This window comes from Ornithorhynchus anatinus, chromosome 6 (genome assembly GCF_004115215.2).
Source record: "Ornithorhynchus anatinus isolate Pmale09 chromosome 6, mOrnAna1.pri.v4, whole genome shotgun sequence".
NCBI classification, from domain to species: Eukaryota; Metazoa; Chordata; class Mammalia; order Monotremata; family Ornithorhynchidae; genus Ornithorhynchus; species Ornithorhynchus anatinus.
Window position 1 is genome coordinate 36,996,881 of NC_041733.1, and position 27,594 is coordinate 37,024,474.

Sequence of the window (27,594 nt, forward strand, 5' to 3'; positions counted from 1 at the left end):
ATAACCAACTACAATACACTCCATTTTGGTAATGGCATAATGGAAAATATAGATTGAAATTTTTTTAAAAAATATGATTATTTGCCCCGGTTAGAGATATTTGTAGTTAAACAAAAGGACACTACCCCCAGTTTACGTTGGTTTTTCCCATACTGGATACTTGAGATGACAGAGAAATTCAGGAAAAATCATGTGACTTTTATGCAGGAAGAAAACCACAATCAGATTTGTCCCTGTGACCCTTGAAAAACGTGAGTTGAATGAACATAGGTCTTTTTTTTAAAAACAGTACTTTTTAAATGCTTACTCTGTACCAAGCACTGTACCAAAGGCTGCGGTAGATTAAAACTGATCATGTTGGACACAGTCCATGTTCCGCATTGTGACACCCAAATCTATATGGTCTCCCCTGTTCTCTCCCCCTCCCTCCAGGCTCGTATCGCCTCCTGCCTCCAGGACGTCTCCCCCTGGATGTCCGCCTGCTACCTAAAATTCAACATGTCCAAGACTGAGCTCCTTATCTTCCTTCCCAAACCCTGTCCTCTCCCTGACTTTCTCATCACTGGGGACAGCACTTCCATCCTTCCCATCTCAGAAGCCCGCAACCTTGGTGTCATCCTTGACTCTGCTCTCTCATTCACTCCACACATCCAATCCATCACCAAAACCTGCGGGTCTCACTTTCACAACATTGACAAAATCTGCCCTTTCCTCTCCTTCCAAACTGCTACCTTGCTGGTACAATCTCTCATCATATCCTGACTGGATTAATGCATGAGCCTCCTCTCTGATCTCCAATCCTGTCTCTCCCTGCTTCAGTCTATACTTCACTACCTGGATTATCTTTCTATAGAAATGCTCTGGGCCTGTCAGTCCCCTCCTCAAAAACCTCCAGTGGTTGCCTATCAACCTTCACATGAAGCAAAAACTCCTCACTCTTGGCTTCAAAGCTCTCCATTCCCTTGCCCCCTCCTACCTCACTTCCCTTCTCTCTTTCTACTGCCCACCCCATACACTCCACTCCTCTGCCACTCAACTCCTCATGGTCCCCCGTTTGCGCCTGTCCCACCATCGACCCCGGCCCACGTCCTACCACTGACCTGGAATGCCCTCCCTCCTCACGTCCACCAAACTTACTCTCTTCCCCTCTTCAAAGCCCTACTGAGAGCTCACCTCCTTCAAGAAGCCTTCCCAGACTGAGCCCTCCCTTTCCCTCTGTTCCTCCTCCCCTCCCCATTCCCCTTCCTCCCTCCCTTTGCTCTACCCCCTTCCCCTCCTCACAGGACTTGTGTATATTTGTATGCATTATTTATTACTCTATTTTATTAAAGATGTGTATATATTTATGATTCTTTTTATCTATTTTGATGGTATTGATGCTTGACTCCTTGCTTTGGTTTGTTGTCTGTCTCCCCCTTTTAGTCTGTGAGCCCGTTGTTGGGCAGGGATTGTCTTTATCTGTTGCCGAAATATACATTCCAAGTGCTTAGTACAGTGCTGTGCACACATTAAGTGCTCAATAAATATGACTGAATGAATGAATGAATGAACATGGGGCTCACAGTCTTCATCTCCATTTTACAGATGAGGTCAATGAGGCACAGAGAAGTAAAGTGACTTGCCTCAGCTCACAAAGCAGACAAGTGGCAGAACAAGGATTAGAACGCAGGTCTTTCTGACTCCCAGGCCCATACTCTGTCCACTAGGCATGGCCGTTTGCTCTGTCTTTGGTTATTTTTTGTCAGACTACTCCAAACGTTACTTGAACTCTTCATCTTCTTAATCATGAACAGTTATGAACAGTTCCTGGGAGCTGAGATTAAAAGTAATCTACAAATAAAAGAATCTAATCTCTCTACTCCACACTGGTGTGATGCTTGCTGGGTTTGACACTTTTCATTCCCAGGAGCAGCACAAATGCTTTATGAGGTAACCATTTGGAGGGGTGTAATATTAGGGACACTGGGGAGTTGCAAAGAAGACTAAGATATGGTCCCTACCCCCCAAAGGAGGTCAAATGCAACTACCTGCACATACAATTAGTCTCACTTTGGGCAAGGAAGTACTCTCCCAAGCACTTAGAACGGTGTGCTGCATATAGAAAGCACTCAATAAAGAGCATTGACTGACATCAAATATAACAGAATAATAGCCAAGTATACCCAAGATTTACTGAGATATGCATAAAGGGTGCCCCACAGCACTTAGGTACATATCTGTATTTTATTTATTTACATTCATCTCTGTCTCCCCCTCTAGACCATAAACTCATTAGGGACAGGCCACATCCACCCACTCTGTTAAATTGTACTATGCCAAACGCTTAATACAATGCTTGGCACACAATATGCACTCACTAAATATTAGTGAGTGATTGATTTTCAGATCGGCCCAAAGAGTGACTATATGCCTGAAAGAAACTTAGGTTTTTTTTATAATGGTATTTGTTAAGGGTTTACTATGTACCAGACATTCATTCATTCATTCAATTCATTCAATAGTATTTATTGAGCGCTTACTATGTGCAGAGCACTGTACTAAGCGCTTGGGATGAACAAGTCGGCAATAGATAGAGACGGTCCCTGCCGTTTGACGGGCTTACAGTCTAATCGGGGGAGACACTGCACTAACCTCTGGGGTAGATACAAGACAAAGTCCCTGTCCCACATGGGGCTCACACTGTTAATTCTCATTTTACAGCTGAGATAACTGAGGCCCAGAGAAGTGAAGAGACTTGTCCAAGGTCACACAACAGACATGTGGCGGAGCCATAATGAGAAGGCAGGTCCTTCTGAATCCCAGCCCCATGCTCTATCTACTAAGCCAGACTGCTTCTACATAATCAGCTTCCTGTGGATACCAAAAAAGCCCCCAAAACACTTAAATGATGAGTTAACAGCTGCCCTAATATACAGCGTTGCACAGGATATGCAACCGCTCACGGGTACAGTTCAAGATGCTCTCCCCCATTAGTGATGCTGAGTCAAGTGCGTGTCTTTGCAAATTACCCAGTTCCAGTTAGTTTAGTGAACTCCTGTTTTGCATATTTATAAAAACCTTTTATATTATTAATAGTGAGGTCCTCAAGATCAATAATACTTCTGTTCAACTGTTTGCACTGTTGCAAAGCATTATGCCACGCAGGCCGCATAGGAGTTTTTCGGTTACTCTGCGGTCCCGTCTGAAGTAAACCTGGGCAACAAAGAAAACCCCATTTATTTATGAAAATACGCAAAATCCTACTGCCTACCATAGATTCTGCAGAGGTAAGACTACATGGGGGATTTTTGTTGCGTTGAGACCCGTGAGCCTGAACAGAGGGCAGGAAATTCTGAATCAATAGAGGTCCCAAAAGGGGCAAATTCATTATGTTTTCAGGTTCCCGCTCCAGCAAACTGGCTTGTGAGCATGAAAAACACCCCTTTAGTTTTGCAACAATGAAGGCTGAGTTGACTGCTCTCCACTGCTGATTAGTAAATCATCTGAACGCTAAATAATTCACTTCTGGTCGTCTGAGACGATGGGAAAGCTCATTAGCTAACCCTCTCAATAGAAATTCTTCTGCCTGGAAAATTAAGTCTCTCGTGGACCTTTTTCTCTCCAATTTCCAGGACCCTACACCTTAGGGTACACAAAAGGTAACATAAGACCTGGTGATAATTCAGCTGTAGGAATCACAACCTGCCCAAACAGCACGAGGAGACCGAGTCTTTGGTCCAGGTAGGTAACAAACCAATTACTCACTCTTGAGAACTGTGAATCACTTGCTTGGCCCTTTTCCCTACCAGACCAAAGTGAATTATTCATTGCAAACCTGCTAAGACCCATCACCATTAGCTTGGATTCATCTCGACAGCCAAAGCGAGCATTCGTATAAGAACTCCCTCAACACCACCATCTGGATTAAAAAAAAAAAAAAATCACTCCTAGATGACTTAGCTCATTCCAGTGGTTATTTTTCTATCCACCTGCCCCAAGGTACATTAGCTGACCCAAACTGCAAAATTAGGCATGTTTTCATAAAAGTTTCGTCCTGCAGACTGAAGCCCTATGTTGAGACACACATCTCTACTTTTAAAAATCCACTTGAAACTTCCCTAGAAAAAATATAAATAACTAGGACCTAGGGGAGAGGACTGTATCCTTAATGCACATTTTCTTTCCTCTGAAAAATGCAAACAACTCTGGTGGAACTCAATTAGAATTTCAGAGATCTCAGAAGCAACAACTACAGCTTGTAATTTAACGGGGGACCTGCAAAGCGAAATGACAACTTACCTGTGCCTGGCCAATACACAACGAAAGCCTCAGCAAACCAGAGGAAGGGCATTAACTATATTCAAGTAATAGGCTTGCTCTCACTGTCGACTGCAGCTACCAGAAAACTCTACTGATGCGTGAAGTTGATTCACAGGGGCTCAGATTAGTCTTCACTTTTCTTAGTTTTGTAGTTCAAAATGCCGTGCTCTAAGTCACATGGAACAATTCTTCCCTCTCATGTCTCAACCCAGAAGAGGATCCGATGCATCACGATAAGCCTGCCCTTTTAGTATTTATTTGTGCAACTGCCCGTCGTGCCTTATATATATTTAATCCCAACCAGGATGCAGTGGACAATTACAGAATCAAGTGACTCGTCGCTGTCATTACTAGAGCGCCTGGAAAATGGCAGTACAGTTCCAGTTTCATTTTTTCACTGCCAAATAAGGCTATTTTATGGTTCAGATGGCCCTTGTGCATTGTAAACTATCAGAAAACCATCCAAGCGTTGGGAGAAATCTCTCAAAATGAGACATGATTGCCCAAACCTATCGAAGTAGAGAAATCTGGTGGAATCATTGTCAATCAACTATATTTACTGAGCACTTACTATATACAGGACACTGTACTAAGTACTTGGAAAAGTACAATACAAAAGAACAGATCTTACTTCTGCATTTTTTTTATGGTACTGGTTAAACACATTATTTGCTAGGAACTGTACTAAGCACAGGGATAGATAAAAGCTGAACAGGTTGGACACAGTTCCTGTCTCACGTGGGGCTCACAGTCTTAATCCCCGTTTTACAAATGAGGTAACTGAGGCACATAGTAGTGAAATGACTTGCCCGAGGTCACACAGGGAACAAGTCGAGGAGCCAGGATTAGAACGAACCTAGGTCCTTCTGATTCCCAGGCCCGTACCGTTTCTATTAGGCCAAGCTATTTCTAGGCCTATTCAAGTAAGAAAAAGATCAGGTCTGTCCAATAATGAAAAATGTTGATAAAACCCCCTTAGACTTTGGAAAGGTTATAGTTTCAGTCCAAATTCAGCAAAGTGCTCAAACTGAGGAGAAGCAATAATCTGTGTGATCGCTACCCATTTCTTGTTCCCAACCCTCAATGACCTATTACGAACCCAAAGCAATTTAAAGCACCGTAATTTCCAAAATGCCATTTTCACTTAGTTGAGTCACTTGAAAAAAGCTTCACGTAAAAAAAGAAAAAAAACATCTTTACCATCTGTAGCGGGGTTTGCGGAAGAACTTTGTTATGGTCTGAAGGTATGGGATGGGAGAGACTGAAAGACTCCCAGGACCAGAAGGAGGCCTTTTTCAGTTGTCCTAGCTATTCATTAATTCATTCAATTGTTTTTATTGAGCGCTTACTGTGTGCAGAGAACCGAACTAAGCATTTTAGCACTGTACTAAGCGCTTAGCTATGACCTCTAGATTCTGTACAGTGGCATTACGCACAATAAAACAGAACCAACATATTTTTGGGAGGAAGGCCTTTGATAAAGAATAACCACATCTCGGCACCAGGTGCAGAACGGCCCAACTTCAGGAACGTAGTTCTCATCTTAATAATAATAATAATAATTGTGGTATTTGTAGAGCACTTACCATGTGCCAGGCACTGTACTGAGCACTTGGGCTTGGCTACCCCTCTGCCAGGCACTGTACTAAGCCACAAGAGGCTCACAGTCTCAATCTCCATTTTCCAGATGAGGTATATGAGGCACAGAGAAGTGATGTGAGTTGCCCAAGGTCACACAACGGACAAGTGGTGGAGCTGGGATTAGAACCTATGACCTTCTGACCCCCAGGCCCAAGTTCTATCCATTACGCCATGCTGCTTCCTCTTATGAAGAGGAGGGTTACATATCACAGAGCAAAGACAGACCCCAAAATCTGGACTTGGTCGAGAGGATACTTCCCAAGGCGGTAACTCACTCATAGTTTCCCTCCCTCTACTGTTGTGCGGGCAAAACTCGAGCCCAAACCACACTTTAAATACGTTGCTGTCCCCTTGCTATTGAGACTCATCATAAACCTTATGGTGCCACCCCTGCCCGCCATGAACGTTTTGCAGAATCTTCTGGTCTCCCTCTGCTGTTTGGAGCTTGAGCACCGACTCTTCCAAGCTAAGCACCCACCTGTCATCCACTTGGCATGGTTGCTCTCTTGGTTATCACTCTGAAAACCAGTTATGCCATCCAAATATGTATTTTAAAGTAAGCTAAAATAGTTACAAGGACTCAAGCATAAATTTATGTGTGCATTACATGCAATAGGTTTTTTCTTTTTTTGCATCTTCTTGACATAATGAAAATCTCCATCTTAAACCTCACTATTAAAGTTCATTCATTCATTCATTCAATAGTATTTATTGAGAGCTTACTATGTGCAGAGCACTGTACTAAGCGCTTGGAATGAACAAGTCGGCAACAGATAGAGACAGTCCCTGCCGTTTGACGGGCTTACGGTCTAATCGGGGGAGACAGACAGACAAGAACAATGGCAATAAATAGTCAAGGGGAAGAACATCTCGTAAAAACAATGGCAACTAAATAGAATCTAGGCGATGTACATTTCATTAACAAAATAAATAGGGTAATGAAAATATATACAGTTGAGCGGACGAGTACAGTGCTGAGGGGATGGGAAGGGGGAGGGGGAGGAGCAGAGGGAAATGGGGGGAAAAGAGGGTTAAGCTGCGGAGAGGTGAAGGGGGGGTGGTAGAGGGAGTAGAGGAGCTCAGTCTGGGAAGGCCTCTTGGAGGAGGTGAGTTTTTGAAATTTTTAAGGAGCTAGTTTAATGGGAAATGGGCTTGCCATCTTAACCATTCTGTTGGCTCTGCTTGGAACTCTCACGGTAGCATTAATCGAAAAATGTAATCGGTTTGGATAATCAGTGGGACTGGGAATAGCCCAACTTCCTAAAGAAGCTGTTTATTATAACATAACTGTGATTTATAATGTATGATTCAAAAAAAACTAATGCTGGTCTGAATGATAAAATAACATACCTGCTATCAAACGAGACTTCTCCAGGAATGACATGAGTACTGTCTTTGCCGATGAGGAATCTGATGCGGTCATAGAAGAGGCTTGGAGGATGCTGAGAATAAAGAGGCTGACTTTGCTGAATGAGGTCAAGAGGGTCAGGTGAACCTTGGCAGAGAGGACTTGCATAGCAATTACCTTGCTGACAACAGTCAGGGTCCACACAGTCAGTCAAACCATCTGGAAAAAGAAAAAAACCAACAAAATTCCAGGATCTGGATATAGCTTAGGAGAAGTAAAGAAAAATAAATTAAGATGACTGCTTGTGCATGTTTTCAGAAGGGAATCGGATCAGTTTGCTAGGCTTTCTTGAAATCTAATAAGAACACACTGAGTTTAAAATACACTCTTTTCTGAGAAGCTCAATATGTATCAAATCCATTATTTAATCTCAAGTGATTCCTGATCTGTGAATTTTTTTTTTTAAAAAAGCACTCCTTATCCCATATATCCAAAGGGGAAACTGGGGCACAGAGAAATTAACTAAACTTGCTCAAGGCCATTCTGTTAATGAGTCACAGACCCGAGGACCGAAAGATATCTTCTGACCCTTTGTCTACAAGCTTCTTCTCCTACAGTTTCCGGTCCCTGGCCGATAATTGGAGTAAAGAGCACTGCCGTAACATTTACCCATTAAACAAACAATTAAAAAAACCAAGTTTTGTAGGTGTCTTCAGAGAATACAAAGATGAGAGTCGGATATTGCAGGCTTTTGGAGTGTGGCATTCCAATGATGCTCAGAGGTGGCATTTGTGGTCATTGACTATGTGTGAGGCCATTAGAATGAGGCACCAAGAGAATCATGAGTTCAAGAAATGGCAATGCCTTTTTTCTTCTGTTTTCCTAAAGTTTTTACAGACAAAAAACAAATCTGGATCAGGCAGTATTGGGGGATTGACAATCACAGCTTTGAAAATAACCCTGGTCTGTTGGCTTATGGGTTAAGGAAATCAAGGAGAGGATTACAAACAAATAAAATGAAATATGTGGCTCCTGAGGTGTGGTTTTAGGGGAATATGAGGTGGGGTCAGAGTGGGACAGTGTGCAGTTGCGACAAACATATGGCTTGCATTTCTCCCAAGAGAAGTGGTTGCACTGTGGTGATGGTCAGGCCAAAAGGAGTAGATCTGATCTCACTGCTGGAAAATACTGGTGACCACATATAGCTTTTGCAGCCAAAAAGTTTTGCAAACTCTTTTCAAATGACCCTAAGAACCAAAATTTACTTATTAAATTGAACAGGGAGCAGAAATGCAGACTCTTTGCAGACAAGTGCAGGTATTTGTCTATGCTAGTATCTGCCTGTGCTGGTATTTTATGTGTTGAAAGCCACTTTAGAACACACAAAAGTAAATCAACTCAAAAGTGGTTTAACACTTAGTAACCACATCTAACTGTAGCAAAGCGATCACTCATTCAGCCAATCCCTGAGAAGCAGCATGACTTGGGAGTCAGAAGGATCTGGGTTCTAATCCTGTTTTCACCAATGGTCTGCTGTGTGATCTTGGGAAAGTCAATTGACTTCTTTCTGCCTCAGTTACCTCATCTGTAAAATGGGGACTGAAGCTGTGAGCCCCATGGGGGACATGGACTGTGTCTAACCTGATTAGCTTTTATACCTCAGTGCTTAGTACAATGCCCAGCACAAAAAAAGCAGCTAACAAAGAGCATAAAAAAGTATTTATTGAAAACTTACTATCTCCCTGTACTAAGCACTTGGGAGATACGTTCCGTGCCCTCAATGAGCGTACAGTATGGAGGGGAAAACAAACATTAAAATGAATTTTGGATATGTATCTAAGGGTGGCACTAAGGTGGCACTAAGGATGGGGTGAATAATAAATGTTCAAAGGGCACAGATCCAAATGCCAAAATGACACAGAAGGGAGAGAGAGCCGGAGAAAAGCGGACTTTACTGGGGAAGGTCTCAGAGGAGATGTGACTTTGCATAAGGCTTTTGATGTGGGGAGATGGGTGGTTTTGGGTATGTGAAGTGGGAAATAGTTCCAGGCCAGAGAGAGGATGTGAATAAGGAAGTGATAAGCAAGATAGGTGAGATCAAGGTACAGTGAGTAGGTTGGCACTGGAGGAGCAAAGCCTGAAGGCTGGGGATGCAGGAGGAAATCTGAAAGGGAAGATAGGCAGGGACAAGATGACTGAGTTATTTAAAGCTGACAGGAGTTCTTGTTTGATGCGGAGGTGGATAAGCAACCCCAGGAAGTTTTTGAGGAGGGGGTATTTCTTCTTTAAGAGTGGCTTCTAACTGACACTTCTGAGCAAAGAAGTTCTTCTCTCCTATTTGCTAACTTTTCTACTGCTCCAGTTCTTTGCTATTTCATATTTATTGTTCCTTTATATACTCATCAAGCTGAGACAACTGGAGAAGATTTGCCCTCTACATCCCTGTACTTACATGTACACAGTATGATTGGAACTCGGGGTTTTACACTGATCTTTCCAGACACCCATATGCATGGTATAGTATGGTCTGTAAGGTAAGATAATTTACTACTGACTTGAGAGTTATACTAAAGGGGAATCATCAGAGGGTTCTTGTCAACCTTGCAAGACATATTAAGTAGTGTATCTCAGAGAGATCAGTCCCGGGATTTGTTCTTCTGGTGAATTTATCAGTGAACCAGAGGGATCGAGAACATGCCCATCAAAACTGTTGACGATTCTAAATTGGCTTCGGAAGACAGTAACGTTATAAGGACTCTGAGACACACCAACCGTCAGTCCAATTTCCGACATTAGGAAACGCGGACCTAGAGGATTGTGGTGACGGCTACCCTCTCTGATATGCAACCTCATGAGTTAGGCAGACAGTCTCGCAGCCCTAAATTTGCCCCTTAATATCCTGAAATCAGGGTTTTGCCCACACATCAGGCTGATCTTCCTTGGATCTTCTAATGCCTTTGATTTTACTCTCTTCCATTACTTTATCTCTTTGACCTTACTGATATTTTGTCCGCACAGTGTCCTGTGGTAGCCGATTTCACCATCTCAGAACTCCACTAAAGAATTCACTGACCCTATTTGCTATTTGCCCTTCCTCCATCAATGTACTTTATGATCATCTTTTATGAGAAGCAGCATGGCTCAGTGGATAGAGTTGGGGCCTGGGAGTCAGAAGGACCTGGGTTCTAAACCCCACTCTGCCACACGTCTGCTGTGTGACCTTCGGCAAGTCACTTAACTTCTCGGGGCCTCAGTTAGCTCATCTGTAAAGTGGAGATTAAGATTGTGAGCCCCGTGTGGGACAGAGACTGGGTCCAACCTGCTTAACTTGTATCTACCACACTTAGAGCAGTGCTTGGCACAGAGTAAGTGCATAACAAGTACCATTATTATTATCATCCAGTGGCTTCACTGATTCCCTAGATGTAGTCCTGCAATATGTGTGAAAAGTCTTTTATTCATTTTGTTATGCCCATTATGGTACTCGTCAAATTCCTTTCTGACCTCCCTAAATTTCTGCCAATCCCTGACTTGCCACTCTTTTCTATGGGCTTTTGTTTGAGAGTTGAGAGTTTTAAATTAGATGTATTTTTCTTCCATTGGCTCCTTTCACTCTAATAGCTAGCAATACACGAGCTGTTTGTTTCTTCCTTTTTTTTTTTTGTTCCAGGGCAGTCATCTACCTCTGGTTTTAAAGTTAGAATTTTTAAAGCTTCTGATCCTAAGGTTCACGTTTTAACAGTCTTCCTTTTTCTAAAATGTAATACCCTTCCATTGGTTTTGGGGGCGAGGCCTCTCTCTCTCTCCAGCAACAATACTAAACTTAATTGCCTTGTGACAGCTATTCCTGTGAGGCTCTCACACTTGTCCATTACTCAGAATTAAATCCAGTATATTATCTTTCCTAGTAAGTTCTAGGATCAATTGTTCCAGAAATGCCATCTACCAGATCCAAAATCTTCCCCTTCCCTTCTCATATTGGTGAGTTATTAGTCAATCTATAAGAGAGTACAGTAATTGAAAATTTCCATTATTACTTCCTACGACTTTCTGGCTTGCACTCCTCATTCTGTTCAGGTGTTTTTGTTGTTTAATTAAGAAACGTCTACCCACAGGAATTTCCGGAGTGTTTTTCTCATTGGTAGGTTTTTACATTCTTCTTATTTAGGTTTTTCTCCCATTCACTGTCCAATCTCTGGTTTTCCTATAGCATTTATTAGCCTGGCAGTACTGATCTTATAGGTTCTGCTACATTTCAGAGATTCATATTATACCAAAGTCCTCAGTGACTGGCAATCATTCCAATAAATCATTCTTCTTTTTTAGGCTCCTAACATTAGTGTGGTATTCATATAGTTGGGCTTTGCTTTTGGGGGTATTTCCAAATATGCTATGAACCCCCTTTTCCTACTTCTTCACCTCAGATGCTCCCTGCAGATTTCTTCTAAGCCTTTTTTCTGCATTCTCATTCTCAAAAGGGTCATCTTCTCTTCTAAAGATTGTGTCCGTTTCGGTCTTAAGCTCTTCTGAACTCACCATCTTTCACTGCATTTTGAACTTAAAACTTGCTTTTCAGTTTATAAAACAGTTAATATAATCACTTTGGTCCATTTTGATTTAACTGGAGTCAGTTCTGCCTGTCCACAAATGCCTCCTACTTCCCAAGCTACTTAAACCCCTCCTTTCTGGACCACTGATGAGACGAAGAAGAAGAAAAGCAGTTCTACAATAAAGAATGAGATTCAGTAAAGACAAGGGCAAAGTAAATGATGACAATGATGGAGTCTTTCATGAAGAATAACATAAGAGCCTCGGTTTTGAGACTTCAGGAGTGAGAACCTGTGCGGAGGAACTGATTCTAGTGGTAGTGGTTTGCTCAGGGCCACCTGCATGCCCTTGTCCCTACCAGTTCTAATCCTATGAGGGAGTCAGTTTGCAGCACATCAGGAATTTGTGTCTTTTTTGCGAAAGGGGATGACATCCGTGCTGCAGTGTTCTTTCCAATGGACCAACAGGAGGCCTGTGAAGTAGTCTTAGGAACAAAAGACAATAACAACAACAACTGCAGAGTGGGAGAGAAACTGGCTAAACATACGTACATCTGAAAATGAGCTGAAGACCGTAGGGAATCATCAGCTTACTCCAAGCAACAATGTCCCGTTATGTTAAAAAGGTATTGGGGTAGAGTCTCCTCTCAGGGTCGCAGCTGGAGAGTTTCCAGTGCTCTACCAGTCTGGGCTATGGGAGGGAGAGTAAAGCAGAGGCATGCCCATTCCATTTCTAGCATAGACAGTGGCTAGCGAGTGGAAGGCAATCAGCTACAAGGCAAAACTCACCCATGCTGGGCAGCAGAGGCATGGGAGAGAGTCGCGGGCAGAGACTCGAGTTTACCACACGGAAGGCGACAATGGTAAATCACTTGCATATCTTTACCAAGAAAACTCTACAGATACACTACCAGAACGATTGCAGATGGAGAGCGGGGCGTTCTGGGAGAGATGTGTCCATGGTGTGAAATGACTCGAATGCATAAGACAAGAATTGAAATAGGGTAGCATTTTTTTTAAGGTATTTGTTAAATGCTTACTATGTGCCAGGGAATTTACTAAGCGCTGGGTAGATATAAGCAAGCTAATCAGGTTGGACATAGTCTATGTCCTACATAGGGCTCACAGTCTTAATCCCTGTTTTACAGATGAGGTACCTCAGGCTGAGAAAAATGACGCGACCTCCCAAAGTCTCACTGCAGACCAGTGGCAGAACCAAAATTAGAACACATATCCTTCTTACTCCCAGGCCTGTGTTCTATCAATTAGGCAACACTGCTTCATTGCCATGTAGAGGCTGGAAATCAATTCATTCATAATATCCCAGCTTTCTTAGACCTTCAGTAAAGTTGTATCCTTTACCCTTAGAAAAGCAGCAGGTCCGGTATCAAAGAACTTTAAAATGGATGTGGAGAAATTGGAGATAGTAAATGGAAGTGAATGAAAAATGTTCCCTATAAATAAAAGTTTCAAAGAATTGGGTAGGTCTAGCTTGGAGACGAGAAGGCTATATGCAAGTAAACGAAGAAGATTAATAAGAAGGATGTAGATCAGTTGCTCTCCACTTGCAGAGTTGAATGAAAAGGCGGCAGTGACCTTAAAACAAGGGAGCAGAGATTTGGATCAGACTGAGGAAAGAACGTCTTGACTATCAGCCTGGTCTAGCGGAAAGAGCAGGGGCCTAGAAGTTGGAGGACCGAATAATAATAATAATTGCAGTAGTTGTTCAGGAATTATTATGGGCCAAGCACTGTACTAAGCACTGGGGTAGATAAAAGCAAATCAGGCTGGACACAGTCCCCTTCCCACATGGGACTCACAGTCTTAATCCCCATGTAACAGATGAGTTACCTGAGGCCCAGACAAATGAAGTGACTTGCCCAAGGTCACACAGTAGACATGTGGCAGAGCTGGGAGTAGAACCCAGTTCCTTCTGACTCCCAGGCCCAAGGTCTATCCACTAGTCCATGCTGCTAATCCTGGTTCTCCCGTACGCCTGCTGTGTGGCCTTGGGCAAGTTACTGCACCTCTCTGGGCCTCATCTTCCTCAACTGTAAAATATTCTTTCTCCCACTTAGACTGTGAGTACCATGTAGGTCAGGGACTGGGTCTGAACTGATTAAATTATACCTAGTCCAGAGATTAGAACACTGCTTGATACATATAAAGTGCTTAACAAATATCATGATTAAATTTACCAGTGAGAAACACTGGAGTAAATTACCAAAGGAGACTTGGGCGACCCCACTCCTGGAGACATTTAAATTTCTCCTGGAGTGGTTAGATGATTTTTTGAGATTTCATCTCACTCTAGGATTTTATGATCTCTGACTGATTCTTTTCCTGGCCTAGTCTCTTTAGTTTCTTCCTGTGAGGCTAGTCAACAGTGATGAAAAAGTCCATAAACCATAGCTCTCTCTGTGACTCTCCTTTTTAAGCTTTATGTAACATTATAAATTTGACTGAGCCCTTTTTTCATAACTACCCAAGATGGCAGGATAGTAGAAGATTGAAGCTATTTGTAGCTGGAGAATTCTGCCAGTTAAGTAAGCCTGCTGACATCCCCGATGACCACCAAGACACATCTGAGGTGAGACCCTACCGGCCAATTCCCACAGATGTTTGTTTGGTGCAGTGTTTTATTTTGCTTTGCTTGGTAGAGATAATAGATGCATGTTCTCTCTGGAAAAATCTTCCCCCGCACCATCGTGGGTAACGCTTCATTCTTTGCCCATTTCTAGCACGTCATCCCCCGTCAAATTGCAGAGCACCTCGGGTGGGAGGAAAAGAACTTAATTAAGGCTCATTGCTTCCCCAGCCTCCATCAATAAATTAATCATATTTACTGCATTCTGTGTGCAGAGCTCTGTAGTAGATGCTTGGGAGAGTACAACATTACAGATTCAGCATTTAGCCCACTTAGCAAATCAGTAGAAAGGGATGGGGTAACTAGAATTTTGGTTTGCTGCATTTCAGCCCAGCAAACTTTGATGTTGGGAATGAGGAAACAGCACACCAGAGGCAGGAGCTAGATTCCCTGCGGAGGCTTCTTGACTGGACCAGGACTATTTGTGACTGAAGGACCGGCGGTCCTTCGCTCTGTCCTGCACCCTCCCACCGAAACACCTTTGAGCATGAGTGCAGGGATAAAACGTGCTCTGTCAAATGGAAAGGTTTCTGAGGCCAGCTGAGGACTGTGATTGACGTACGCTGCCCGAGAAGACGAGAAGAAAAATCCACAATCAAACTGCTCGAAGAGTCAGGCTTTCCCCATGTGAGAGGCCTTGTGGCATGATGTAAAGATCACTGGTCTCCAATCGAGAGATTGTAAAGTTACCTCATCTGTAAAATGGGGAGTAAGACTGTGAGCCCGACATGGGACCACCTGATTACCTTGCTTCTACCCCAGTACTGAGAACAGTGCTTGGCACATAATAAGCACTTAATAAATATCATCATAATAAGCTGTTTATATTAATGTCCATATCCCACTCTACACTGAAAACTCAGTGGGGGCAGGGAACGCGTCTACCAACTCAGTTGTATTGTCCCATCTCTTAAATGGAGATTAAGACTGTGAGCCCTATTTGGGGCAGGAACTGCATCAAACTGATAACTCAGTACCTACCACAGTGCTTAGAACAGTGCTTAACATGGTAAGCACTTAACAAATACCATAAGTGTTGTTGTTATCCCAAACGTTTAGTACAGTGCTCCGAACAGTAAGTGCTCAATAAATATTACTGATCGAAATATCACTGCGTATGGGATAATGAAAAAGTGCTTTGAAATAATACTGCAATATTAAGTTAAAGATATTATTACTCTGGTTATTTCCATTAAGGTTAATTGTAGCTCAAGTAACATTTTCTATGGTAAAAGCCCTTTAAAAAAATACTAGTTCTGAGAAAAGATAATATCAGTTTGGCCAGAAAATTGGGAGAAACGGTCAGGGAATCAAGGTGTGTGCATTGTTAATTACTACTTTCTTTAAATCTTTCTCTTCACATAATTAACCAATTTTTATAGCAGGGGGAAAACAAAGGTTTTGGTTAATTAAAAAAGACAGGCTGCTCTTAATGAACAGTATAGGAGACTTGCTGTTTGAATCACTGAAACATCTGTTGGAACTAGAAACAGCTATATAAATAAATGTGTGTATATTTTGCCCACTGTCAGGTGCTTTGGTTATTCCCAGCTCTTTCCTTCACTTTTATTGAGGCAGATGACTTAAGTAGAAACTTCTAACTACAAGGCTATGAATCTCAGCAACTGAATATAAGAAAGATTCAGTTAAAGCAGGAGTTTTTAACTGATTAAATTTGGAAGGCCCAATCATTCTTGCTAAGACTTGCAAAAAACTGCACCACTCTGTAGATTATAAGGGTCATTCTCTATTGCACTTTACTCTCCCAAGAGCTTAATACATGCTCTGCATGCAGGGAGCGCTCATTAAATATGATTGATTGCTTGATGGATTCTTGGGCAATCCTGATCCTAAAACTGGAGAACGGAACCTTTCCAAACATCCTTTCTTGATATTTTTCCTTCTTGCTTCTCATAATCTGCTCTCACTGTTCCACAATTTCTACAAATCCCAAGTATGTCAGGGGAAGCACAGACAGGGAATTATGAGTAGCGGTAATGTGAAACTCCAGAAACTAAAGTCAGGTAATAATAATAATGTCATCCCAGCCCCTGGACAATAATAATATTGTTTTTCTTCCCGCACCTCTACCCCGACTGTAAGCTCCTTGTGGATAGGGTATGTAACTGTTTATTGTGGTATTGTACCCTCTGAAACACACAGTATAGTGCTCTGCACATAAGTACTTAATAAATATGATTGAATGAATTGAATGAATGAAATAACAATAGTAATAGTCAGCCCCCCGCACCCTCCAAAAACTGAAAGCCCATTGTGGGCAGGGATTGTCTCTCTTCACTGTTGTATTGTACTTTCCAAGTGCTTAGTAAGGTGCTCTGCTCACAGTAAGTGCTCAATAAATGTGATTGAATGAATGAATGAATGAATGAATAGTATATGTTAAGGATTTACTATGGGCCAAGGATTGTGCTAAATGTCAGAGGAGAAATGCAAGAAAATCAGATTGAATACAGTGCCTATCCCTCATGAATTTATAATCTAAAAGGGAGAACAGATCTTTTGTCCCCATTTTACCCATGAGGAAACTGAGGCACAGAAAGCATAAATGACTTGACCAAGATCACACAGCATACCAGTGGCCATCCTGGGGCTTGAATCCAAGTCTCCTCATTGCCTAATCCATGCTCTTTCCACTAGACCACTTTCCAAAACCATTCCCATAGTAAGAGGAGAAAGTACCACATTCTTGTCAGTAATTGTCCCGATTCACATTTTGTTATTATTTTCCCCATAGACATAAAACAGAATATGAAACGGGCACAAGATACATTATATTTTTCACCTTATTCTGCAACATATATGATCTTCAGAGCTAGAGTACCACTGAAGTAATCCATTCTCCACACCCCTATTTCTGAGAAAAATATTAAAAATAATTAGTCTTAGTTCCTCTGTTATAGTATGATGTCTCATAGAAAAAGGAAGGGGCTTTCTTCAAGCTTAGGTGCTTCCATGAGACACAGATGCTGTAGTAGAAAGGGTATGGGCCTGGGATTCAGAGGACTTAGGTTCTAATTCTGGCTCTGTCATTTGTCTGCTGTGTGACCTTGGGCAAGTCACTTAACTTCTCTGTGCCTAAGTTTCCCTCTGGTGCAAAATGGGAATTTAATACCTTGCCTCCTACTTAAACTGTGAGCCCCATGTGGGACCTAATTATCTTATATCTTCTTCAGCAGTTAATACAGTGCTTGAAATACAGTAAATGCTTGAGCATGGGCCTAAGCGTCAAAAGGATCTGGGTTCTAATTCTGGCTCCACCATTTGTCTACCATATGACTTTGGACAAGACACTTAACTTCTCCGTGCCTCAGTTACCTCATCTGGGAAATGAAGATTAAGACTGTGAGCCCTAGGAAGGACACGGAATGGGTCCAACCTGATTAACTTCTGTCTACCCCAGCTTTTAGTACTGTGCCTGGCACACTTACCAAAACCATTAAAAATTACCACAATTACAATTATTATTATTATTATTAGGATTACAATCTGTTTACCCATTGCACAACAACCAACAGAACCAATAGGCCTCGTCCTTCCAGCAAACTCTCCTATAGCCACGTTGGTGTTTAGTCCAAGTAAGAATTGGATGGAAAACAGTTTGGGCCAGGTATAGCTTAACCCACCCCTTTAAAAAGAGACCGATGAAGTTATTGCTGTTGGTTTCATGTAATTATTTTTCTCTTTTCTCCTTCCACAGCGCTGGGAAGGAGCTGTAGGAGCGGGCACTATATCTGGGGGAAGTCAGAACTAGGGGAAAAGAAGATGTGGGCCTTTCTCACATGGGGTACTTTAGGATTTCTAACCAAACAGAAATTCCTTCCCACTGGCTTTAAAGTTGTCAATCTCCTCGGCCCCGACTCTTACTTCACATGCCCTCCTACAACCCAGCAAGCTCACTTCATTCTTCCAACACCAACCTACACACTGTATCTCGATCTCGTCTATCTCACTGCCGACCTCCCGTCCACGTCCTGCATCTGTCCTGCATCTGGCCTGGAACTCCCTGCCCATTCATGTCTGACAGACCATCACTCTTCCCACCTTCAAAGGCTTACTGCATTCACACCTCCTTTAAGAGGTCTTCCCTGACTAAGCCCTTTATTTCCTCTTCTCCCTCTCTCTTCTGCATCCTCTACACAGTTGGATTTATACCCTTCATTTACCGGACCTTCAGCCCCACAGCACTTCAGTACATACCAGTAATTTTTTTAAATGTCTGTCTCCCCTTCTAGACTGTAAGCTCCTTGTGAGTAGGGAATATGTCTCCCAACTCTGGTAAACTGTACTCTCCCAAGTGCTTAGTACAGCATCTGTGTACAGTAAGCATGCAATAATTGTGATTGACTCCTTATACCACAAAAGCAACTAATTTAAAAAGCTATCTCATGCTTTAGTGAAGTCTCCGTTCTATGTGCTATTTGGAGTCTCTCTTCTAAATATTTTTTCCTTTCTCTTTTTCTCAAAACTACCTATTTTTAAAATTTGGGTTGTGTTACAGTTTAAAATTTGCTTGTGTTTTTATTTCTATTTTACTGAAAAAATTAAAATAAATTTGCATATTTTCTATAGAATTGAAACATCGCCCTATCCAATAAAGTTTGCCAAACCTCTTATTAGCATATTATAGCTCTACTCTTCTAATTGAACACCTGCAGGCACTGAAATGCACGGCTATTCAAATTTGTGTCTAGGAGCTGCAAGCTGTCAGTTGAAGTTGGTTAGCTGCAATTCCTCTCCCTAGACATCAGACAGATTACTTTGTATCTACCAAGGGCTTATCAGCGTGGTTGGCATGAAGTGATTAATAATAATAATAGTAACAATAGATTGATAACAATAATAGTAATAATAATAGTAGTAATAATAATAATATTAAGTGGCGGATCTGGAATTGGAACCCAGGTTCTCTGACTCCCAGTCCATGTTCTTTCCACTAGGCTACACTCCTTCTCAATATTTGGGACTCAAGGACCTGCAGGACAACGACCCCAACATATAGAATAGATTAGAATCCACTGGATTTTACTATGTGTCAAGCACTGTTCTAAGCACTGGGACAGACACAGGTTTATCAGGTTGGACATAATCCTGTCTCACATGGGGCTCACAGTCTAAATCAGAAGGGGGAGGATTTTATCCTCATTTTACAAATGAAGTTCACTGTGACACAGAGTTATGCCCAAGGTCACACAAGGAGCAATTGGCAGAGCCAGGATTAAAACCCAGGTCTCTTCCTCCCAGGCCTGAGCTGTTTCCTCTATGTCACCCTGCGCAGAACAACAGAATTCAGGTTTGGGAAAGCAGAGCTTTCAGAGAAGAGTGGTCCCAACCCTTCCTCATCTCGTTTATCCAGAACTAGGCTGGCCTTGAAATTACATAGATAAATGGTGAATGCCTGTGATATTGTTACATTATACTCTCACACTTGCTTAATACCATGCTCTGCACACAGTAAATGCTCAAGAAACTCATTTCATTCATTCATTCATTCATTCATTCGTATTTATTGGGCACTTACTGGGTGCAGAGCACTGTACTAAGCACTTGGGAGAGTACGATACAATAGCGAAGCAGCGTGGCTCAGTGGAAAGAGCCCGGGCTGGGGAGTCAGAGCTCACGGGTTCAAATCCCGGCTCCGCCGCTTGTCAGCTGTGTGACTTTGGGCAAGTCACTTAACTTCTCTGGGCCTCAGGTGAGCCGCACATGGGACAACATGATCACCTTGTATCCCCCCAGCGTTGAGAACAGTGTTTTGCACAGAGTAAGCCAATGCCATTATTATTAACAATAAACAGACACATTCCCTGCCCACATCAAGCCTACCGTCTAGAGGGGGGACGATCAGTATGATTGACTGACTGAAGCCGCTGGAAGTTTAGATCACCCTTAATCCTCCTGATGGAAGACAACTTGACCCAAAACTTTTTAACATCTCAATTCAGCTGCCTAGTGCTGCTATTGTTGGAACATTATTTCAAGGGATCAAATGCTACAAGCCCATTTTGGAGTTGCAATATCTTAAAGCACAGATATTTCGGGTGAAAAAATAAGTTTCGGTTTCACCGTGCCAATCAGACAGTTTATTTTGGAATGATAAGGATGAATGCCCAAATAATCTAACATTGCACTGGGAAGCTAAATACCCCTGGAAAATATGAAATCCAGCTCTCATGTTTCCTTTTACAGTCTAAGCCGACATTCTTTAATATTTGCTTACTATTGAGGACAGACCTTAAGAGATCTTATTTGATGAGAAGACAGCAAGGGTTCCGTTCAGTTTCCGAAGGCTGCAGGCAGAGGTACCGACCACCTCACACGACCCAAAAATTATATTTCCTAGGCGAGGCCTACATGTGGGAAGAGCCACTTCCCAATTAGCACATCAGCTAACACCACATGCAATATGTCTAGACTGTTACAAAGAGGTGCAAATGACATTCACAGGAATGTGTTTTCGCTATTAACAGTTCTTTTGTTGTCTCAAATTGGAAGGTAGGTATCATACTGATACTGGGAGCTTTTTTCCTGCTTTTCCCTGTTTTTCTGGTTCTTTCTGTCAAAAGAAAACCCAAGGAGGTTACAGAAAACTCAGGGTCGGAATCCTAGATGTGGGATTTGTCTTGGCGTTCCCACTGGTGGATTCTAGGGGTATGGAGCCTCTCATTCCACTTCTCAGGGTGGCAGAATCTCTAACTAGTAAATGGGGTTACTGCTATCGACTTGTAAGATTTCAGGAGGATTTTCATTACTATTGGAAAAGTCTTTTAGCAGACACATCGTTAGCATTAAATTAATATTGAGTGTAGCCTCTGGGAATCACTACGAGAGAGTAGCCTATTCTTTTCCCATAAAAGGCCTTGACACTTGGAGGGCACTGGTAGGGGGTTTGGGGAGTGAGTGGGAAACTGGAAGCAGAGGAGAGGTTGAGGAAGCAGGTCGATGATTTGGAGCCCATCTGGCAGCAGCTTCTGAGAAGACATCGTGACCTAGAGAAGCAGCGGGCCTAGAGGGAAGAGGACAGCTTGGGAATCAGAGGACCTGGGTTCTAATCCTGGCTCTGCCATGTGACTGCTCTGTGGTCATGGGTTAGTCACAAGCTGTGCCTCCGTTTCCTCCTCTGTAAAATGGGGATTCAATCCTTGTTTTCCCTCACTCTAAGTACAATGCTAAGCGCTTAGTACAGTGCTTTGCACACAATAAACACTCAATAAATATGATTGAATTGCATTTAAGACTGGGACTCCCATTTGGATCAGACACGGTATCAGACCTGATTATCTTGAATCTACCCCAGAGGCTGGTAGAGAGCTTAGCACATGCACAGCGCTTATCAAATGCTTGTGGGGCGTATGACCTTATTCATTCATTCTTACTGAGTGCTTACTGTGTGCAAAGTACTGTACTAAGCGCTTAGCACTGTATTAAGTACTTAGCATTATTCCTTATAGAAGACAGTGGTAGGAGAGACAGGAGGAAAGGAGATCCGAAACGAGGCTGACAATAATCCAGCCGGGATATTATGAGAGCTTGTACCAGCACGAAAGCCATTTGGATGGAGAGGAAAGGGCGGATATTGGTGATATTGTAAAGGTGAGACCGGCAGGTGTTGATGACGGACTGGATGTGTGGGGTGGGTGACAGAGCTGAGTCAAGGATGACACCAAGGTTGTGGGCCTGTGAGACGGGAAGGATGGTCATGCTGTCCACAGTGATGGGGAAGTCAGGGAGAGGACAGAGTTTGGGAGGGAAGATAAGGAGCTCAGCTTTAGACGTTGAGTTTTAGGTGGCGGGAAGACAGCCAGGTGGAGACGTCCTGGAAGCAGGAAGAGATATGAACCTGGAGGGAAGGGGAGAGAACAGGGGAGGAGTTGTAAATTTGGGTGTCATCTGCGTAGAGATGATAGTTGAAGCCATGGGAGAGAATGAGTTCACCAAGGGAGGGAATACATCAATGAGTAAATAAATACCATTTAGTACTATTAATAATGACGGTATTTGTTAAGGGCTTAGTATGTGCCAAGCACTGTTCTAAGAGCTGGGGTAAATACAAGCTTAACAGGTTGTCCCACGTAGTGCTCACACTCTTAATCTCCATTTTACAGATGAGGTAACTGAGGCACAGAGAAGTTAAGTGACTTGCCCAAAGTCACACAGCTGACAAATGACGGAGCTGGGATTAGAAGACATGACCTATTATGGTTAAAATTATTAAAGTGCTACCAGAAGATAATACAACTTTATGGCCAGGGATCCTCACGCTTGGCAAATCACTCAAGTTGAGTTAATTTGGAGGTTGCTTGAAAAAGTGATTATTCCCATTTTTAAGCCTACTAATGCTTGATTTGACATTGCTAGTGAAGAGAGGACAGGGAGGGAGAAAGAAGGGGTGTGGATCAGAGTCCTGCTCAGACATTTTGGCAGCGAAGCAGAAGAAAAGCTGCCAGCACAAATCACGGGAGCCTCCTAGACCCTCCCTCCCCCCATCTCCTGGACCCCAGCCATTTACCCCCAGCTTTCCCGGACTTGGCTGGGTAATGAGCCAGTGTGGCTTGGCTCAGAGGATCTCCCTATCACCAACACAAATCATTCCCCTGGCTTCCCGTGGTTTCTGATATCCTTTTCCCCAGAGTTTTTGATTTTGCCCCAGAGGGAGCATGGGGTTGGTAGTCAGGAGGTCTGGGAAACAGACTGTCTGCTACCATGAGAAGAGAAATACATTGAGTTCTCAGTGCCCATTCTACACATCCTCCTGGATTCAAAACCACAGGGGATTGCATAATCATTGACATGATTACCTTGTATTTATCCCATCATTTAAAACAGTGCTTCACACATAATAAGTGTTTAACAAAAACCATCATGGTCATCATCATCATCATTATTATTGGCTCAGAGGACTCATCTTGCAGATTTTCCAACCAATGAGATCCTTCAATGGGAGAATCAATCAGAGGAGGGAATGAGGATTGGGGTGGGAAGGCCGCAAATCAGTATTTTAACTGTAAGAATCTGAATGACAAAAGTTTTCCCAGAAAGGATTTGCCATGAGAACCCCAAACCTATCCTGTAACTACACAGAAGAAGGAAATTACCAGAAAAAGCAGACTCAAGATGTTGACAAAACTTGGAGTTCTATCTGTCTAGCTAGTGGCCTTGCTTGGCACACAGTAAGCACTTAACATATACCATTATTATTATATATTGCACAGTTGATACCTATTTTCTTTTAATGTGTGATGAAACAACAGGAGAGTACAGTATGTTTTCATGGTCTTTTTCTAATTTGAGCAGTTACTAAGTAACTCCTCAATTGGTTTGTCTCATTCACACACTCAATAAAGCCCAATTAGTTGCAAGGAATCACAATGCACTGAATTGGCGAACAACTGAAGCCCAAACTGCAAAAAGTGCCGGTGACACTAATGAGATAGGAAAGCTGATTAGCATGGAAAAATTTCCACAATTCTTCCAGTATCAGCAGTGATATGGTGTAATCAGGTAGCACTACTTGGGGAAAACTGTGTGTTTAGGGATAATTTTTTTTAAAAGCGATGGCTTCGGGGGAAAAAGGGAGAGGGCAGCGGCAACTTTCTGTTTAAAACAACCACTCGGCAAATAATTTATCACAGTTAATTCAACTACCTCTGTCATTTTCATGCTTGTGGAAATAACCCACAAACTCTAAATCCAAATGAGGGCAATCGGACAACTCAGATGATGAAAGAGATAAATGTGACTCATACTCAGAGCCTCGGAAACCATTCATTCATTCATTCAATAGTATTTATTGAGTGCTTACTATGTGCAGAGCACTGTACTAAGCGCTTGGAAAGTACAATTCGGCAACAGATAGAGACAATCCCTGCCTATTGACGGGCTTACAGTCTGATCAGGGGAGACAGACAAAAACAATAGCAATAAATAGAATCGAGAAGATGTACATCTCATTAACAAAATAAATAGGGTAATAAAAATATATACAAATGAGTGGATGAGCACAGTGCTGAGGGGAGGGGAAAGGAGGGGAGAGGAGCAGAGGGAAAGGGGGGGGAAAGGGGGATTAGCTGAGGGGAGGAGAAGTGGGGGGCAGAGAGGCAGCAGAGGGAGCAGAGGAAAAAGGGGAAGCTCAGTCTTGGAAGGCCTTTTGGAGGAAGTGAGCTCTCAGTAGGGCTTTGAAGAGGGGAAGAGAGTTAGTTTGGCAGAGTTGAGGAGGGAGGGGATTCCAGGACAGTGGGAGGATGTGGGCCGGGGTCGACGGCGGGATAGGCGAGAACGGGGGGCAGCGAGGAGGTGGGCGGCAGAGGAGTGGAGCGTGCGGGGTGGGCGGTAGAAAGAGAGAAGGAGGAGAGGTAGGAGGCGGCAAGGTGATGGAGAGCCTTATAGCCTAGAGTGAGAAGTTAGTGTTTCATGCGGAGGTTGATAGGCTACCACTGGAGGTTTTTAAGAAGGGGAGTGACAGGCCCAGAGTGTTTCTGCAGGAAGATGAGCCAGGCAGCGGAATGAAGAATAGACTGGTGCGGGGAGACTGAGGAGGAAGGGAGATCAGAGAGAAGGCTGACAATAATCCAGCCGGGATATCACGAGAGCCTGTACCAGTAGGATAGCCGTTTGGGTGGAGAGGAAAGGGCGGACTTTGGCGATATTATACAGGTGAGACCTGGCAGGTCTTGGTGACAGATTGGATGTGTGGGGTGAATGAGACAGCTGAGTCAAGGATGACACCAAGGTTGCGGGCTTGAGAGACGGGAAGGATGATCGTACCATCCACAGTGATAGGGAAGTCAGGAAGAGGAGAGGGCTTGGGAGGGACGATAAGGAGCTCAGTGTTGGACATGTTGAGTTTTAGGTGGTCCTGGGGCCCATGGTCTAAATATCTCTAAGGCGGCTGAGGGAGCCCTGAGGATGTCCGATGTGGGTTGTGGGGACAAGTGGTGGCTAAGGTAAGGTAACACAGTGAGAACAAGCAGGACATTGTTGCCTGGGGATGCGGGAGGGGAAGGGGGGGAAATTAATCACCTCAGAGGGGAGGAGGGAGTGAGAGCTTCCCAAAGGATGATCGCTTCTGGGCGGGTGGGGAGGGCGGTTGGGGAGTTAATGTCCAACGGCCCGGTGGGGGGAAGAGCGGCAGGGGAGCACAATGTCCCAAGGCCTCGGGGTGGGAGGAGGAGGGGAGCACAATGTCCCAAGGCCCGAGCAGGGGAGCACAATGTCCCAAGCCCCGAGCAGGGGAACACAATGACTCAAGGCCCGAGCAGGGGAGCACAATGACCCAAGGCCCGAGCAGGAGAGCACAATGTCCCCAAGGCCCGAGCAGGGGAGCACAATGTCCCAAGGCCTGAGCAGGGGAGCACAATGTCCCCAAGCCCGAGCAGGGGAGCACGACGTCCCAAGGCCCAAGTAGGGGAGCACAATGTCCCACGACTCTGGAGGGGGGTGGCGGTGCTGGGGAGAATAGAGTCCTGCGGCTCGCGTTTGCTACCAGAATGGTCTACGAGGGTCAGGGAAAGTTGTGGGGAGGTCTGGGAGCTACTTGTGGATCTGGTGGCTGTGGGGTCTGCGGTGGCATGGGGGGTGAGGGGGATCCTCGGGGTCGGAGACCTTGAGCGGGGGTGCAGACGTCCAGGTTGGAGAGCTGACCATAAGCCCGGGAGCCGGTCATTGAGGACTGTATCTTACTGGTACAGGCTCTCATAATATCCCGGCTGGATTATTGTGTCAGCCTTCTCTCTGATCTCCCTTCCTCCTGCCTCTCCCCGCTCCAGTCTATTCTCCATTCCGCTGCCCGGATCATCTTCCTGCAGAAACGCTCTGGGCCTGTCACTCCCCTTCTTAAAAACCTTCAGTGGTTGCCTATCAACCTCCGCACAAGACAAAAACTTCTCACTCTAGGCTACAAGGCTCTCCATCACCTTGCTCCCTCCTACCTCTCCTCCCTTCTCTCTTTCTATTGCCCATCCCACACGTTCCGCTCCTCAGCCGCCCACCTCCTCACCATTCCCCGTTCTCGCCTATCCCGCCATCGACCCCTGGGCCACATCCTCCCGCTGTCCCGGAATGCCCTCCCTCCTCACCTCCGCCAAACTAATTCTCTTCCCCTCTTCAAAGCCCTACTGAGAGCTCACCTCCTCCAAGAGGCCTTCCCAGACTGAGCTTCCCCGTATCCCTCTGCTCCCTCTGCTGCCCCTCTCCCCCCGTTCACCTCCCCTCAGCTAAGTCCCCCTTTCCCCCCTTTCCCTCTGCTCCTCCCCCTTCCCTTCCCCTCCCCTCAGCACTGTGGTCGTCCGCTCATTCGTATATATTTTTTATTACCCTATTTATTTTGTTAATGAGATGTATATTACCTTGATTCTACTTATTGTTATCGTTTTTGTCCTTCTCCCCCGATTAGACTGTAAACCCGTCAATGGGCAGGGACTGTCTCTCTCTGTTGCCAATGTGTACATTCCAAGAGCTCAGTACAGTGCTCTGCATATAGTAAGCGCTCAATAAATACTATTGAAGGAATGAATGAATGAATGACTGGAGGAGAAAGGTTCAGCCATGGATAGGAACCAGCGGTCCAAGGAGCGGCTCCAAAGGAGCCATCCCTACATCATCCCTACAAATCCTATTTCCAGGAAGGTCTGTATTTAGTTAGCCCCAATAGGTGGTGAGGGCTAAAGATCCTGGGGATAGAGGATATTGCCCTAGCTACACTTTTTTTTCACTAATTTTTTCACAGGAAAAGCCTTGTAAGCTACAGACAGTCATCTGTCATTTGAGCTGACTCAAGTGACAGAATAAGGAACAGACTTCATATTAGGTTTTGCCAGAGAAATTCTCCAGAGAAAATAATAATTAAAATATCAATGGGCCATGGGAGAATGGAACTGGGAAAGAGGCATCCATCCACTTCTGAAGGACTGCCAAGTAATGGAGAATGTAACCCATCTTTACCAATAGTTACTCTACTGAGGCCTGGAAGAACTCCAACCTAACTCCTAAGAGTAAAAATAATTTCCAGAGATGACCTTGATAATTATAGACTCATGAATATCACTTCAAAACTCATCAAATTAGAGGAATCGATAATTGAGTTTAGAATCAGTGTG

The 27,594-nt window shown here is 43.8% G+C and overlaps 1 protein-coding gene and 1 non-coding gene across 5 annotated transcripts in view; one reads left to right on the forward strand and one right to left on the reverse strand.

Moving 5' to 3' along the window:
• Positions 1-27,594, reverse strand: part of TENM1 (teneurin transmembrane protein 1) — a 717,827-nt gene that overhangs the window by 144,968 nt on the left and 545,265 nt on the right. For all 4 annotated transcript variants that reach the window (XM_039912369.1, XM_029067334.2, XM_029067335.2 and 1 more), the window contains one exon: positions 7,291-7,507. In XM_039912369.1, coding sequence (XP_039768303.1) covers positions 7,291-7,507 — 217 coding nt within the window. The remainder of the gene's footprint in view (positions 1-7,290; positions 7,508-27,594) is intronic.
• Positions 12,477-12,614, forward strand: LOC114813042. Its single transcript, XR_003760653.1, has one exon. It is a non-coding gene; the product is annotated as a small nucleolar RNA SNORA7 (small nucleolar RNA).